The sequence below is a fragment of the Chelonoidis abingdonii genome, chromosome 20 (genome assembly GCF_003597395.2).
Source record: "Chelonoidis abingdonii isolate Lonesome George chromosome 20, CheloAbing_2.0, whole genome shotgun sequence".
NCBI lineage: Eukaryota > Metazoa > Chordata > Testudines > Testudinidae > Chelonoidis > Chelonoidis abingdonii.
In genome coordinates this window covers 23,759,987-23,773,299 of record NC_133788.1, presented here as the reverse complement: position 1 = coordinate 23,773,299, position 13,313 = coordinate 23,759,987, and the positions used below count along the sequence as shown (strand labels likewise).

At 52.1% G+C, this 13,313-nt stretch overlaps 2 protein-coding genes across 2 annotated transcripts in view; one reads left to right on the top strand and one right to left on the bottom strand.

Annotated features, from left to right (window-relative positions):
• Positions 1–1,763, top strand: part of SARM1 (sterile alpha and TIR motif containing 1) — a 13,765-nt gene extending 12,002 nt beyond the window's left edge. Inside the window, exon 9 of the mRNA XM_032773763.2 lies at positions 1,023–1,763. Coding sequence (XP_032629654.1) covers positions 1,023–1,182 — 160 coding nt within the window. The 3' untranslated portion in view covers positions 1,183–1,763. The remainder of the gene's footprint in view (positions 1–1,022) is intronic.
• Positions 1,764–6,083: 4,320 nt separating this feature from the next.
• SLC46A1 (solute carrier family 46 member 1) lies at positions 6,084–9,418 on the bottom strand. The gene is made up of 4 exons (XM_075073936.1): positions 9,394–9,418; positions 8,881–8,964; positions 7,330–7,486; positions 6,084–6,427 (listed from the first exon to the last, which is right to left on the bottom strand). The coding sequence occupies exons 1-4, from the start codon at positions 9,401–9,403 to the stop codon at positions 6,370–6,372; spliced, it is 309 nt and encodes a 102-aa protein (XP_074930037.1). The 5' UTR covers positions 9,404–9,418; the 3' UTR covers positions 6,084–6,369.
• Positions 9,419–13,313: the final 3,895 nt, after the last annotated feature.

Below are 13,313 nucleotides of genomic sequence, written 5' to 3'. Positions count from 1 at the left end.
AACCTTAGAGATCTCTCATGCTCATTGGTCAAATTGTCCCAGCAGAATAAGCAGCAGCTTTCCAACAGGTTTGTCCAGCCACACAAATAATTTTCTTTCGGTGAATCAGTGTTAAGCCTGGCATGGGGGAATCAGGAAGCATCTGTAAAGTGACCATATTCGGGTGTAGTGTCCAAGATTTCGATCCACCTAAGAGAGAATGGACAGTGTCAGAGATCTGTGTGCACAAAGCAAGGGCTTTAAAATCTCAAGGGAACAGAGAGGAAATTGCCCTGCCAGAAAAACTCCACAGGGCCAGCAGTTAACGCACATCTCCTGTAAACCCCACCCTGGCCTCCCTCCTGGAGCCCCCAGCACTGACAAGGTCGAAAGCAACCTCACTCTCTTGCTTTAACTAGCGGGGCAATTGAAGGCAGACAGGCTGTTGAGGGTGCCCAAGCTCTTTTCTACAGCAGCTGCTGAAGGAAGCGGTGAAAGAGCAGTATTGTGCCAAAGCTCCCAGCTCCCCACTGCTGGCAGTGCTCTGTGGATTGGTGCTGAACTCTGGGACAGCACAGGGCTCAGAGAGATATAAGGCAACCAAATCGTGTTTTAATGGAATGACAGCTAGTGGCTAGTGCAGCACAGTGCAGGCAGGCATCACATGAGCATTGCATATGTAGCTGTGACAATGTGCCTCAATCCTGAGGTGGGGGCACACTGAACAGTATCCGGGGAGGGGGTCTGACAGTGCCCATGGCCCGGGCACACTGAACAGTATCCCGAGGGGGGGTCTGACAGTGCCCATGGCCCGGGCACACTGAACAGTATCCCGGGGGGTGGGGGGTCTGACAGTGCCCATGGCCCGGGCACACTGAACAGTATCCTGAGGGGGGTCTGACAGTGCCCATGGCCCAGGCACACTGAACAGTATCCCGGGGGGAGGGGGTGACAGTGCCCGTGGTCCGGCGCATCGAGCTCACCTGCAGACTTTCGAGTCCGTCCAGCAGAGTATGATACTCCGTTTTCTCCCCTGCATGCAGATGGTCCCATGAGTACCAGGAGGCCACAATTGAGAAGATTATCCGCTTCCTCCAGGGTCGCTCTTCCCGGGATTCTTCAGCTGGCTCAGAAAACAGCCTGGAGTGTGCAGCCCCTCTCGGGCAGAGCTACAGCCAGGCAGTGCCGCCCCATATCCTCTAGGGCAGTGTTGTTCAATCAGGGACCGGCTTGCTGCTTTCCTAAACTGCATCAGGGAGATCTCAGGGCATGGCACCGGTCCTCGGCCTGGCAGCTGAGAAACACGGTGCTAGGGACTTCCCACAAGAGCTCTCCCCAAGTGGGGTTAAATCCTTCCCGTTAGAGCTTCCTGCTTCCATGGCTTCCCTCTGGGCCCACCCCGAGTGTCCTGGCCCACTTCCCTGGCTCAGACAGTGCAAGAGGAAGGGCCCTTGGCTGGGGCAGCAGCCAAATATTTACTCTCTAATTACCCTCCTATCCTCGAATCCAGCCCCTGCACCGAAAGGGATGTTTGCCCCTTAAGGCAAAGAACACTTCCTATCTGCCTCCTACAGCCTGAGCCTGTGGGGACAGACAAGAGGGCCCATCCCAATGCCCCAGGGGCAGGGAGACAGCTGTTCCCCTTCCCTTGCCATGACGCCCACTCCTCTGATTCCACAGCCTGCAGAGAAAGGGATGGAGAGCGCAGACCCCGCCCAGGCACAGTGGGGTGGGGTCAGCCTGGGGCCCCACCGCCACTCTTCTGGGCAGTGCCTCGGACCAGTTGCCTGAGCGGCGGCCAGCTTGGCTGGGCCTAAGCTGCCTCAGCTCCTCGGGCGGTCCTAGGCTCAGCCACTGCAGCTGCAGAAGTCACAGAGGTCCCAGAAAGTCATGGAATCCGTCACCTCCGTGAAAGACTCGCAGCCTTCCCCACGAGCTGTGTATTCACGAGGATTTCACAAGGGAGCGTCACGCAGCTGGCACAGGCTGCCAAGTGGACTCCAGCTCCTGCCCTTACACGCCCTTCTGGGTGCCTGGGGATCATTACCAAGGGCAGCAGCTCAGGGAGCAAGTGGCACCACAAAGTGCCAATGGGCAGGAGAGACCAAATGAAAGCAAAGCCCTGGAGCAATCCCCTTGTTTTATGTCAGGTCCTTACAACCTGCCTAGGTGGAGATCTCCCCTCCCCTCATTCCAAACAGCAGCTCCTGCCCCCTCCTTGGGGCCTCTCACCACATGGTGCCCATCACCGTCAGGCCTCGGAAGCCCTTTGCTTCTAGCTCAGGTAGAAATCTTTCCCGGGGGCCTTCGCAAAGTGCATCTTGTTATCACCTGACGTCTCAGTTCTTGCCACTCGGGTGCCATTCTCAAGGTGCTGTCAGGCCCATGTGCGCAGGGCACAAGGGCTGGGTGCAGAGCTGCACGGTGCCTGGAGCATGCTGCTGGGTGGGGCGTGGAAGGACGTCAGTTGCTGTACTGTATCTGTGGGATCATTATACACCGGCAAGGCACTGGGCTGCGGCTGTGCTTTATTCCTGCCAGCTCTGCTTTTCATTCCAGACTTGCCATGGCTCCTGCTTCTCTCAGAGGGAGCTTGCTGGCATGGAGCCCAAGGGGTCTGCAGCATGAGTTTCCCTTCGAGCTCAGGGCTGCACTTAGAGCATTAAGTGACAGGTCATTTTCTCACCTCCTCCCACCCCCACGAGCAAGATCCTTTGCACATGCAAAATCAGCCAGCAGCTACTCAGCCTAAAGGGTATTGGGGATGGGGGCGGAGGCCACTGCCGAGGCAGACGGTCGTTTCCTGGCCATGGGGCTGGGCTGACAGCAGGACCTTGCAAGATGTGGGGCCAGGCACAGCTGGCCCATGCACTCTGGGCCCTGCTATCGGGGGGGTCGGGGGAGAAGGCTGTACTGCAGCTGGAGCTCAAACATAGGGCTTGTTTGCTTCCCTTTGCCCTTTTCTGTGGCATTTGTGGGTGCACACAGAAGCCTGAGGTCAGGCAGCCAATGCAAGATGGTCTCAGCTCACGGTGCTGTGGCCTGTACCTCACCCTGCACCTGTGCATACACCGTTTGGGTTCTCATCCCACCCTGCACCTCTGATCTTTGGCTGCTGCTGGAAGCTGCTCTTAACAGGCCCCTTTCTGATGCAGGAACTGGCCAGGGGCTTTTCTTGGAGGAGATGAAATCTCCTCCAAAGGGATCCCCATTCTGCAGGCTGAAGCTGGCTGCTTGGGGCCACACCACAGCCCCCTGCCCTAGGAAAAGGAAGGTCACTGACCTATTGAGCAGTGACAGCATGCTCCCCCTGCACACCCAGCGAGCCAGGCGACACAGTGGGACCGGATGGCCAGCAGAGAGCGCTCCTCAGGTACCACAGACATCACTTCTCATCAGTCTTCCATGCAGCTCACTGCAGCTGTCCTGCCTGTTCCTTCCTGCTTCCATTCACAGGGCAGCATCTGCAGCAGCCCCTGCAGAGCGCAGCGCAAACGCTTCAAGCCTGTCTGGAGTGCCAGGCCCACCACAATGTAAACACCCGGGTCACGGTGCCTCTGCACAGCACTATGTGTACAGGAACCAGGCAGCCAGAAGGGCTGAGTGCTGAACGGGTTGTTCAGTCCCAGCAACGCTGCAGAGCAATTACATCCACCGAGCCCTCTCTGCCCACAACCCTGGTCCAAAGAAAATAGGATGCGGTGAAGGAACTTTTATGAAGCATTCATTATTCATGAGTGGAGATGATGGGCTCCTGAATGAGGAATTGCTTTCAATTAGAAGCATTGGGGTTTGAGCAAGTGATGCCACAGGCCAGCAGCGTGTGAGGAGGCACAGCAATGCGTCTGCAGCTGATGTGATCGGAGACAACCATAGGCACAGGGACACAGCTTGCCTAGGGTCTGCTCCCTCCGGCCTGCACCTTCTCTGCCACTCAGGCCTAGGGGGTGAGGAGGAGCCCAGCACGTCACTTTGGGACCGGACTGGAGATTCCAAGCCCAGCAGCACTGCAGGCCCCACTCAGGCCTCTCCTCCCCATGTGGTGAATGAAGGGGCAGAGCCTGTTGTATGCCGCACTGGCCCAGAGGCACCTGCGTGGATTTTAGGGCAAGAGGGCACCATTGTTCATCAGGGCCAGCTAAACATGTCTTTTGGGAAGGCACGAACCAGCAGGCCTTCAGGAACTCCAGTACGTCTCCTCAGCATCACGGGCTACTGTGAGCCCATCCGGCCTGTGCTCCACCCTTTACACTGGCTTCCCATAGCCAAGAGAGTCAAGGGCAAGGACTTGTAAAGGTCTAAGGCACAGGATGAGAGCCACAACAACTCCCTCTCAGGCACAGTGAAACTTCCTATCATTAGGATAAAGCTGGTCTGTGTGGGAGACGGAGCTTGCTGGGGGGCTGGTCTGAGACTGCACAAACTCCCCTGGGAGCTAAGGATCAGCCCAAACTCCCACTCCCCGAGGCAGTGCGCTGACCTGCCTTCTCTAACACAAAGCGAGCAGCATGGATATAGTGAGGAGGAACCCTACCAAAACATTCCACTGCCCACGTATTCTGTCCCGGAAAGAGGGTGATGAATTGTTCTCCCATTCGCTGAAGGTAGGACAAGAAGTAATGGGCTTGATCTGCAGGAAGGGAGATTTAGGTTAAATATTAGGGAAAACTGTAAGGATAGGTAGGTAGTGGAATGTGTTACTACTGTAGGATCCCCATCCCTGGAAGTGTTGATAAACAGACACCTGTCACAGATGGTCGAGGTTTACTTGGTCCTGCCTCAGCACAGGGGGCTGAGCTAGAAAACAACCGCTCAAGGTCCCTTCCACCCTTAAGGGTTTATGATTCTACAAAAGAACTCTGCTGCCAAGGCCAGCCTTTATGGGCCACGAGAGGAACTAGGGACTTGTTATTCTGGGAATGTGCAATCTTGTCCTTGTCTTAAATCTGATTACAAAACGGGGCAGGGAACACCTCAGAACCTTGCGCAAGGGGTTTGTTATCAGCAGTGCCACTTAGTTACTGTACAGATCATATATTCACACAAAAACAAGTTTAACAGCTGTTAGAACAGCAGCTGTGAAGACTTTGAACACCGTAGCTGGGGAGAGGTGGCACTACCCCAGCAGGGGATAGCTGAGCGAGTGACAACGTGAAGACATGATGTCACCTGCCACCCTCTGGGAAGAGGAGCAGCAGTCAGCTAGGTGACAGAAGAGTACGTCCCACAGAACATATGTTTTCCCCCTGCAAATACAGCCCCCTCCCCTGCTCCCCCATCCAGCTCAGCCTAGTGATGGGATGAGATTGGTCCTGCCTCTGCTATTCGCTTACTCTGTGGCCTTAGGAAGTCACTTAATCCACAGTTATTGAACCTAGGTGCCCACAGTTATGGATGCAGGGACAGGTTTAGCTTTAACCCATCTACCTCAGGTGCCCATCTTTGCAAAGAACTCTGAAATCCTGGGCTGTAGGGCACTAGCAGAAGGGCACAGTGTTACTTGCCTTGGCACTTCCCCCATCAGCTTCTTCTCTGCAGCACACACTGCACTGCAGCTGATGCTAACACCCATCTGCCAGTGGAGAACAGCTGAGCTCCATGGGACTTGGGCCTGTTGGAAGCACTCATGGCAGTGTGCACAACGAATGGGTTCTGCAGCTAGACAAGCAGAAAGGGGGAATGTCCCTCCAGGCTCACACATGCTCCTGGGAAGACTTGTTTCTCACTCTCAGCACTGCTACAAGAGCCTGGCCTGAGCAGTAACGTGCAGAACAAGTTTGTTATCCTGGTGCAGATGGGGACCAGGGGCCTGCCTCCCTCCCTCTACAGTCTATTCAGCCAGTGCTGGGCTTCCTCTACTTCCGTTCTGCCCTGCAGGAGCCATCTCTTCCTGGAGGGAGAGGTGCATTTGGTCGCAAGTTTCTTTTTCCATACTAACGGCTTATTGGCCGCTCAACAGGGTAGAGCTCACTCTGTTCAGAGGGGAATTTGCCCACTGGCATCACCTGCAACCCCTCAGCAGGAAAGCACATCCCCCCATGGGTCACCCAGTATGGTCCGTTAGTTTTCACTCCTCTGTCACCTGCAAATGGACATCAGCAGCATCTCTTTCTACTCCTTTATTTTTAACATCGCTTGTGGTTTCCCAGACAGGCCGAACCAGCAGGACCCTGAGGAGCTATTGCTGCTGGCAGGATCATGTTTTTACTGGCTGATTAAAGCCACGATTTCCAGCTACTTGGAACTTTAAATAAGCAAGAACCTTAGAGATCTCTCATGCTCATTGGTCAAATTGTCCCAGCAGAATAAGCAGCAGCTTTCCAACAGGTTTGTCCAGCCACACAAATAATTTTCTTTCGGTGAATCAGTGTTAAGCCTTGCATGGGGGAATCAGGAAGCATCTGTAAAGTGACCATATTCGGGTGTAGTGTCCAAGATTTCGATCCACCTAAGAGAGAATGGACAGTGTCAGAGATCTGTGTGCACAAAGCAAGGGCTTTAAAATCTCAAGGGAACAGAGAGGAAATTGCCCTGCCAGAAAAACTCCACAGGGCCAGCAGTTAACGCACATCTCCTGTAAACCCCACCCTGGCCTCCCTCCTGGAGCCCCCAGCACTGACAAGGTCGAAAGCAACCTCACTCTCTTGCTTTAACTAGCGGGGCAATTGAAGGCAGACAGGCTGTTGAGGGTGCCCAAGCTCTTTTCTACAGCAGCTGCTGAAGGAAGCGGTGAAAGAGCAGTATTGTGCCAAAGCTCCCAGCTCCCCACTGCTGGCAGTGCTCTGTGGATTGGTGCTGAACTCTGGGACAGCACAGGGCTCAGAGAGATATAAGGCAACCAAATCGTGTTTTAATGGAATGACAGCTAGTGGCTAGTGCAGCACAGTGCAGGCAGGCATCACATGAGCATTGCATATGTAGCTGTGACAATGTGCCTCAATCCTGAGCTGGCATACCCCCTGCCGATCCACTCCCAGGCCCCACACATCAGCTCTTGAAATGCAACTCTGTTCTGAGCCATTTCCACCCCCCACTATCCACTCTCACATGGAGTGCAGGGTGTGTGTCGGGTGGGGTGGGGGCTGCAATGTGGACACACAGTGAGTAGGAAGAATCCCACTGAAATCAGTTTACTTGGGAGCCAAGAGAGAACTTGGGCAGAGGTTTCCCCAGTGGAGAAACTTGGACATCTGCCTCCTGTGGCACCAAACTTCTTCCAGTTAGCAGCATTTAGAACAAGCCTTAGAGAGGCCTATCACAAGCCAGTGTCTTGCAAGAGACCCCACCAGCAACTACAGAGCCACACACAAAGGCTTTTAGATTGACTTATAAAACCAAGATCTGAGTTACCCAATAAGAGCAGCTGGAATGAGCAGAATTATTGCCCCAAAGAGAAAGGGGAATCCCTTCATGAAGTGCAGGCTTGCAGGGTAGAGAGCGTTGAACACTCCTGTGGCCACAAGTGAGCAGAGACCTTCCACGCAGGCAACAGAGGCAAAAAGAGCACCTGGAAGGACACCAAGGTCAGAGTTTAGCAACGAGGCTCCTCTTTTGGCCCCCTTAGACTGAACACACATGACCCTCTCAGTGCATTTCAATAGGGCAATCTGGACCTTAGTAAAATATTTTCACTCAGATCAAGAGTTGGCCCTTTTTCTCTGCAGTCCAGGTGCCAAGGGCTGGGAGCAGAGACTGGCAGGATGGGCCAAGTTCAGCCCGAGTGCAAGTAGGATAACTTCACTGCCCTCCAGGAGTTGCACTCACCATAGTGCTGAATCTGGACACTGCATCAGACAGACTGCAAATCCCAGGAGGCAGAAACTAGCTAAATGTAAGTGCCAAGCACATTTTATCTCTCAATAAATATTAAACACAGCAGAGATGCTGCAGGTTTCGTTTTATAACCTTGGAATCAAATTTCTACTAGCTTCACTCTAAGAGGGGGTCCACGTTAGCAGCTTGGAGGAACCAGCTCTTTCATTTAATCACTGGGAAGCCATTTCTCGGCTGCACCACACTAAGCCCCTCCTGCCCTCTCCTGACTCTGCAGTGGCATTTCCAGCCAGGTCCATGGACAGGAGGCAAAGAGGCCAAGCTCTCCCTAGTCTTATGGAGAAGGGTAACATCCTGTGGTCACATCCTTTAGTAGTGCTGAGTTCTTCCAATTGTTGCCAGCTCACCCAGGCCAAAGCCATACCTGGGGTTACTAGTGTTTCCAGAGTTTATTTTTCAACCCATTCTAACTCCTGTTCCTGTGAAAGGTTTTGAGACCAGGGGGAGGTCATCAGTGACCCAGACCTAAACTTTAATGTGATGCTTTCCACTGTAGCTACGTCTAGACTACCTGCCGTATCGGTGGGTTAAAATCGATTGCTCGGGGATCGATATATCGCATCTCATCTAGATGCGATATATCGATCCCTGAGTGCGCTTATATCGATTCCGGAACTCCACCAACCCCAACGGAGTTCCGGAATCGACATGGGGAGCCGTGGACATCGATCCCGCGCAGTGAAGACGGGTGAGTAATCCGATCTTAGATATTCGACTTCAGCTACGTTATTCACGTAGCTGAAGTTGCGTATCTAAGATCGATTTCCCCCCATAGTGTAGACGAGCCCTGTGAATACATCTTCCTCTGCACATTCTAGTAGCAAGTAGGGTCACTGTATTGCCTAGAAAAACTGCCCCCAATGCTGCAGAATGACTGTCCTTGCAGGGCCTGGGGATGTGTGCATGTGCCAGGGGGAGGAGGGGTCAGAGGAGTGCAGAGATTCCCTGACCTGGTCCTTTTGGTGCCTCCTGCCGGGAGAGGCTCAGGCCCACTCCTTGGGTTGATGCAGACATCACTAGGTTGGATGTTTCTAGGCCTACTGTGGGTTATACTGGTTGATCACTTACCCTGATCTTTCTCATCCACCAGTTTGGACAGCTTTGCCCGGATCACTGGAGTGGCTGCCATTGAAAGAAACAGGATGCCATAACCTGTGAGAGAGAAATAAGACACATCCAGGAGGTTTCCTTTTCTGGGGAATAACATTGCTAGCTTAAAACAAAAGCAACCCCACAAATAAAGCACTTGTAGCTGCCAGAGAGACTGCCATCCTCCTGCCCATGTGCACCCTTCAGCCCGCCTCCTTCTAGGGATCCTTGGAGGGTAGTTTAAGATACCTTGTTTGTGTGGCTTTTGGTTGGTCTACAACTGTCTGCAGTGACTCTCTCTAGTTGCAGCATCATCACCTGGTGGTGACAGTAAATACAAGTGTGACAGGCTGGTTGATCTCAGCAATTTTGCTATGTGGATACTTTGGGACGTTCTCTCGCCTTCTGTCTTTCCAAGAGGATGCCATCCTCTCCTATCCTCTGGCAATTTTAAGCTAGGACACAAGCACTGGATTAGGGATTCAGCATCACCTGTGAACATCAGTGTGTCGTTAGAAGCAAGTGAAATCACAACCAGGCCCGAAACATTGGAGAGCAATCCTAACTCTGCTACCCAGTGTCTTCAAGGCACAGCTGCAGTGCCCGCAGCCCTGCCAGGCTGCTCAGAAGTCAGTAACTAGCCGCTGAGCCATAGCCAATCAGATCAGAGCCCCAGCAGAGAGGGAGCTGAGTTCGTTATGGACAAATGTCCTTGGCTCCAAAGTGATGGTGACAATAAGAAAGACGTCAGAGATAGAGAACGAGCTTCTGCCTGGATCTCTGGTACCTGGGCTGACTACAGCCTGTAAACCGACATATAGTGACTGAGGGTGAACAGCTTGCTGGTTTTCTCTCTTCACTGATTCCTGAGGCAAAGAGCAGCATAGAGGCGCGGCAAGACGCAGCAAACACGAGCAGAAGGGATTGATGTAGCCTGAGCTTTGAGCCACTGCCCTCCGATGATGCTGGCCAGCATGCTGCACACCAAGGCATGCTCCAGGATGGCTATGCGGAACGTACGGAACGCTGGTTCGCTGATGTCAGCCACATAGGCAAGCAGTTGCCAGATCAGGTTGTAGTCCCCATGAGGCTTGCACAGATGCGCCCAAGCAGGAAGTTAGCCGACATGTAGCCTCAGGTACATGACAAGAATAGTGGCAGCTTGCAAGGCATGCCTGCGGCAGGCGGATGAGCGCTGAACGCCGACCCACGTGTCACTCCATGGCCCAAAAGACGTCATGAGAAAGAGCCACAAAGAAGCCTGCCAGGTTGATGTAGAGTTCCAGTGGGAGACCAAGGTCTCAGTTCCTAAGACAGAAGAAACGGGTAAGTGAGGCCGATGCCAGTATCTGTCCATCAAGTCTATGTAGCCGCCCCATCGCCTTGGCGCGGGCGCTGACCAGGCCTGCAGACACTGCCTCTTGCAAGAGAGGTCGGGAGCTGCTCAAAATATGGCCCTCTCCTCCCAGCTCTGCCCGCTGCGCACAGCGGGGTTGGGGGCAGCCAGGTCAAACCAGGGGGTGCAGCGGCAGCAGCCCCGCACCCCTAAGTTCCAGCCCTTGGGAGCTGGGCCCGCTCCCGGGACCACCACCGCTGCCGGAGTCCCCCGCGCCGCCGCGTTGCCGGAGCCGGCGAGCCGCTCGCCGCGGAGCCGTTGTAGCCGAGCTGGGCCCGAGCGTCCCAGAGTACTGGGTGCGAGCGGGCCTGCAGGCCCAGCGCCACGGTGCCCAGAAAGAGAACGGCTCCACCGTGGGGGGGCCGGGGGCAGCGCGCCCGCCCCGCGCCAGCGGGGCCGGCTGTCGGCCATAGCGGGGCCGGCGGAGCGCGCCGCGCCGCCGCGGAGGCAGGAGGCGGAGGGAGAAGGCCCCGCCGGAGGGACGCAGGGGCCAGGCCCCCATGCCGGCGGCCGGCAGCCTCCGCTGGCAGCATCCTGGGGGACGCGGATGTCCCGCGGGCTGAGGATAGAGAGCCCCGGCGATGCGCTCAGCCCTTCCCTGCAATTCACCGCGTGCCCTGCCTAGGATCTGCCTTTCACCCCAGGCCCCTCGGCTCTGCCCTCCGCTCCGTGTGCACGGGATCTGGGAGCACAGCTTCCACTAATTCCCTTCGCCTCCTTCCCCGCTCCCCACCCTTTTGGGAGCCAGGGCAGTACAATGAATGGGGGCCGGGAGTCACTTCCTCCACTTCCCCCCCGTTTCCGCTCTTCACCTGCTCAAAACTCCCTCAGCTTTGGAAAAGTTACAAAGTAACCAAAGGGGAACAAGGGAAAGTGAAACTAACAACCCTCTAAACCTTAGACATTCATTCTGTTGCATTCAGTGGCAGATAAAGGAGAAGGGGGGAAAACGGTATCAGCATTTCTGGTTTTGACAAAGGAACACCCAAGTTTTGCTGAAAAGGAAAGCTTTGCAAAAGTCTTGAGTTTCAAAATAGGCTGTTTTTAAAATGGGGGGGTAAAGTTGTAAAGAATAAATTGCACTCAGCTCTTATCTCTTTACCTAGAATCTGATATGGCAGCCAGCACAGTGCTGTGAGCTCTTCCAGTACCATTGGGGTCAAGCCTGCAGAACAGGGGTGAAACACCCAGGTCCAGACCCATAAAGGTAGTCCAGCAGAAGTTAGAGGCCTAAGTACCTCTGGGGATCTGGGCCTCTCTGATTTTGGAATCTGAAGGGGAATGTTTAAGGCCATCAAGTCAAGGAACTGTTCCTGGTAGTAAAGGTAAGCACATGTGCAAGTGTTCTGAGGATCAGGGCCTAATTTACATGACATCATTACACATGTTGGAATTGGCAATGTGTCTTTTTTGGGCAACAAATACTTAAACTTATCCCATGAAACTTCCTCTGTACTTTTTCCTTCCTATTAGTTCATAGTTTTGAAGAACATGTTCAAAATAAAAAACAAAAGCCTGTTATAGATTTTCTTACAAATTGAGGGCTAAACTAGTGATCAACACAAACAATTCAAGTGACTTCAATGTGTTTCTGACCATTTGCAGGATTGGGCCCAGTCTGGTGATTGACTCATTAATCTTGAATTAATTCATGAATCAACAAGAAGAGAATTTGTATATTTTATTGATGGAAAAGTTAAGTTTTTATCTTGGCCAGGTTTATGATTAATCTTCAACAAGCTAATGATGAAATGTTTTACAATGAATGAGTTTGTTACAGGCTAGCTATCAGGTTAATGACCATGACAATAAAAAAATCAGTTTCAGCAATTTTATCACAAATGATATAACTGTGTTTGCTTATGAAGACTTGCTGTATTTCATGTACTTCTTGGTGGCAAAAATAATTTATGTTGCAAAGCTAAGGAGATGGAACTTTAAGCATTCACATTTTTCTATTTCTTATAAACAGAATCACAGAATTTACTGTTGTGTCACTACTTACTTACAACATAGCATTCAACCACATTCACGTTACTGATTGATGAATACATTTAAGATAAACTGATTATTAAAATGTTTTCCCCTTAAGGTTTTCTCTCCTCTCAAAGAACAGCTGTAAAATAAAAGCAGCAAAGAGTCCTGTGGCACCTTATAGACTAACAGACATTTTGGAGCATGAGCTTTCATGGGTGAATACCCACTTTGTCGGATGCATTTTAAAACCCATGGATTTCTTCCATCCAACTTGCATCCGATGAAGTGGGTATTCACCCACGAAAGCTCATGCTCCAAAACATCTGTTAGTCTATAAGGTGCCACAGGATTCTTTGCTGCTTTTACAGATCCAGACTAACAGCCTTTAAATAATTTCATATATTATATTAGGCCTGCTTGTAGCCTAATTGCTTCATTTCGTAGTGGCATAATTGGGGAAGTTGAATGGAAGGTTAAGTTGTAAATAGGGCTTGACAAAACAGTATGCTGGAATCCAGGATTTCGGTGCTACCTAGACAAGAAGAACAGCTTGATGCTAGGGCTATGGACAAGATAAAGATCAGTTCCACGATGAACAGCATATGGACAGAACACAGTGTATGGGATGGTTTCCTGCAAAAGTAACCAAGCCCAATCCAAAAAACGTGTGTAATGTACAGCAAATGCAATATAACACATAAAATGTACATAAGGAAGAGGTTATCTGTGTAACTTTGGATTGTGGAATGCCCTACACCCACCCCTGTGCTTGAGTCTGATCAACTCGGTAGCTTGCTGTGCCAAATAAGGAACCCCAGTGCAAAATCAGAGTCAAAGTGAATGTTTTGGTATGACGCGTTCTCCAGTACTAGACAAGGTGTTTGGGGATAAGCCAAATGGAAAAATCTCAGAGGGAATCTCATCAATTATATTTAATTGAAATTATTCCTGAATAAACCTTAACAACAATCTGACTTTCCAGACTTTTGTTCAATTACTAACTATAACTTTATTTACAGTATCAAGGGGTATAGCCATG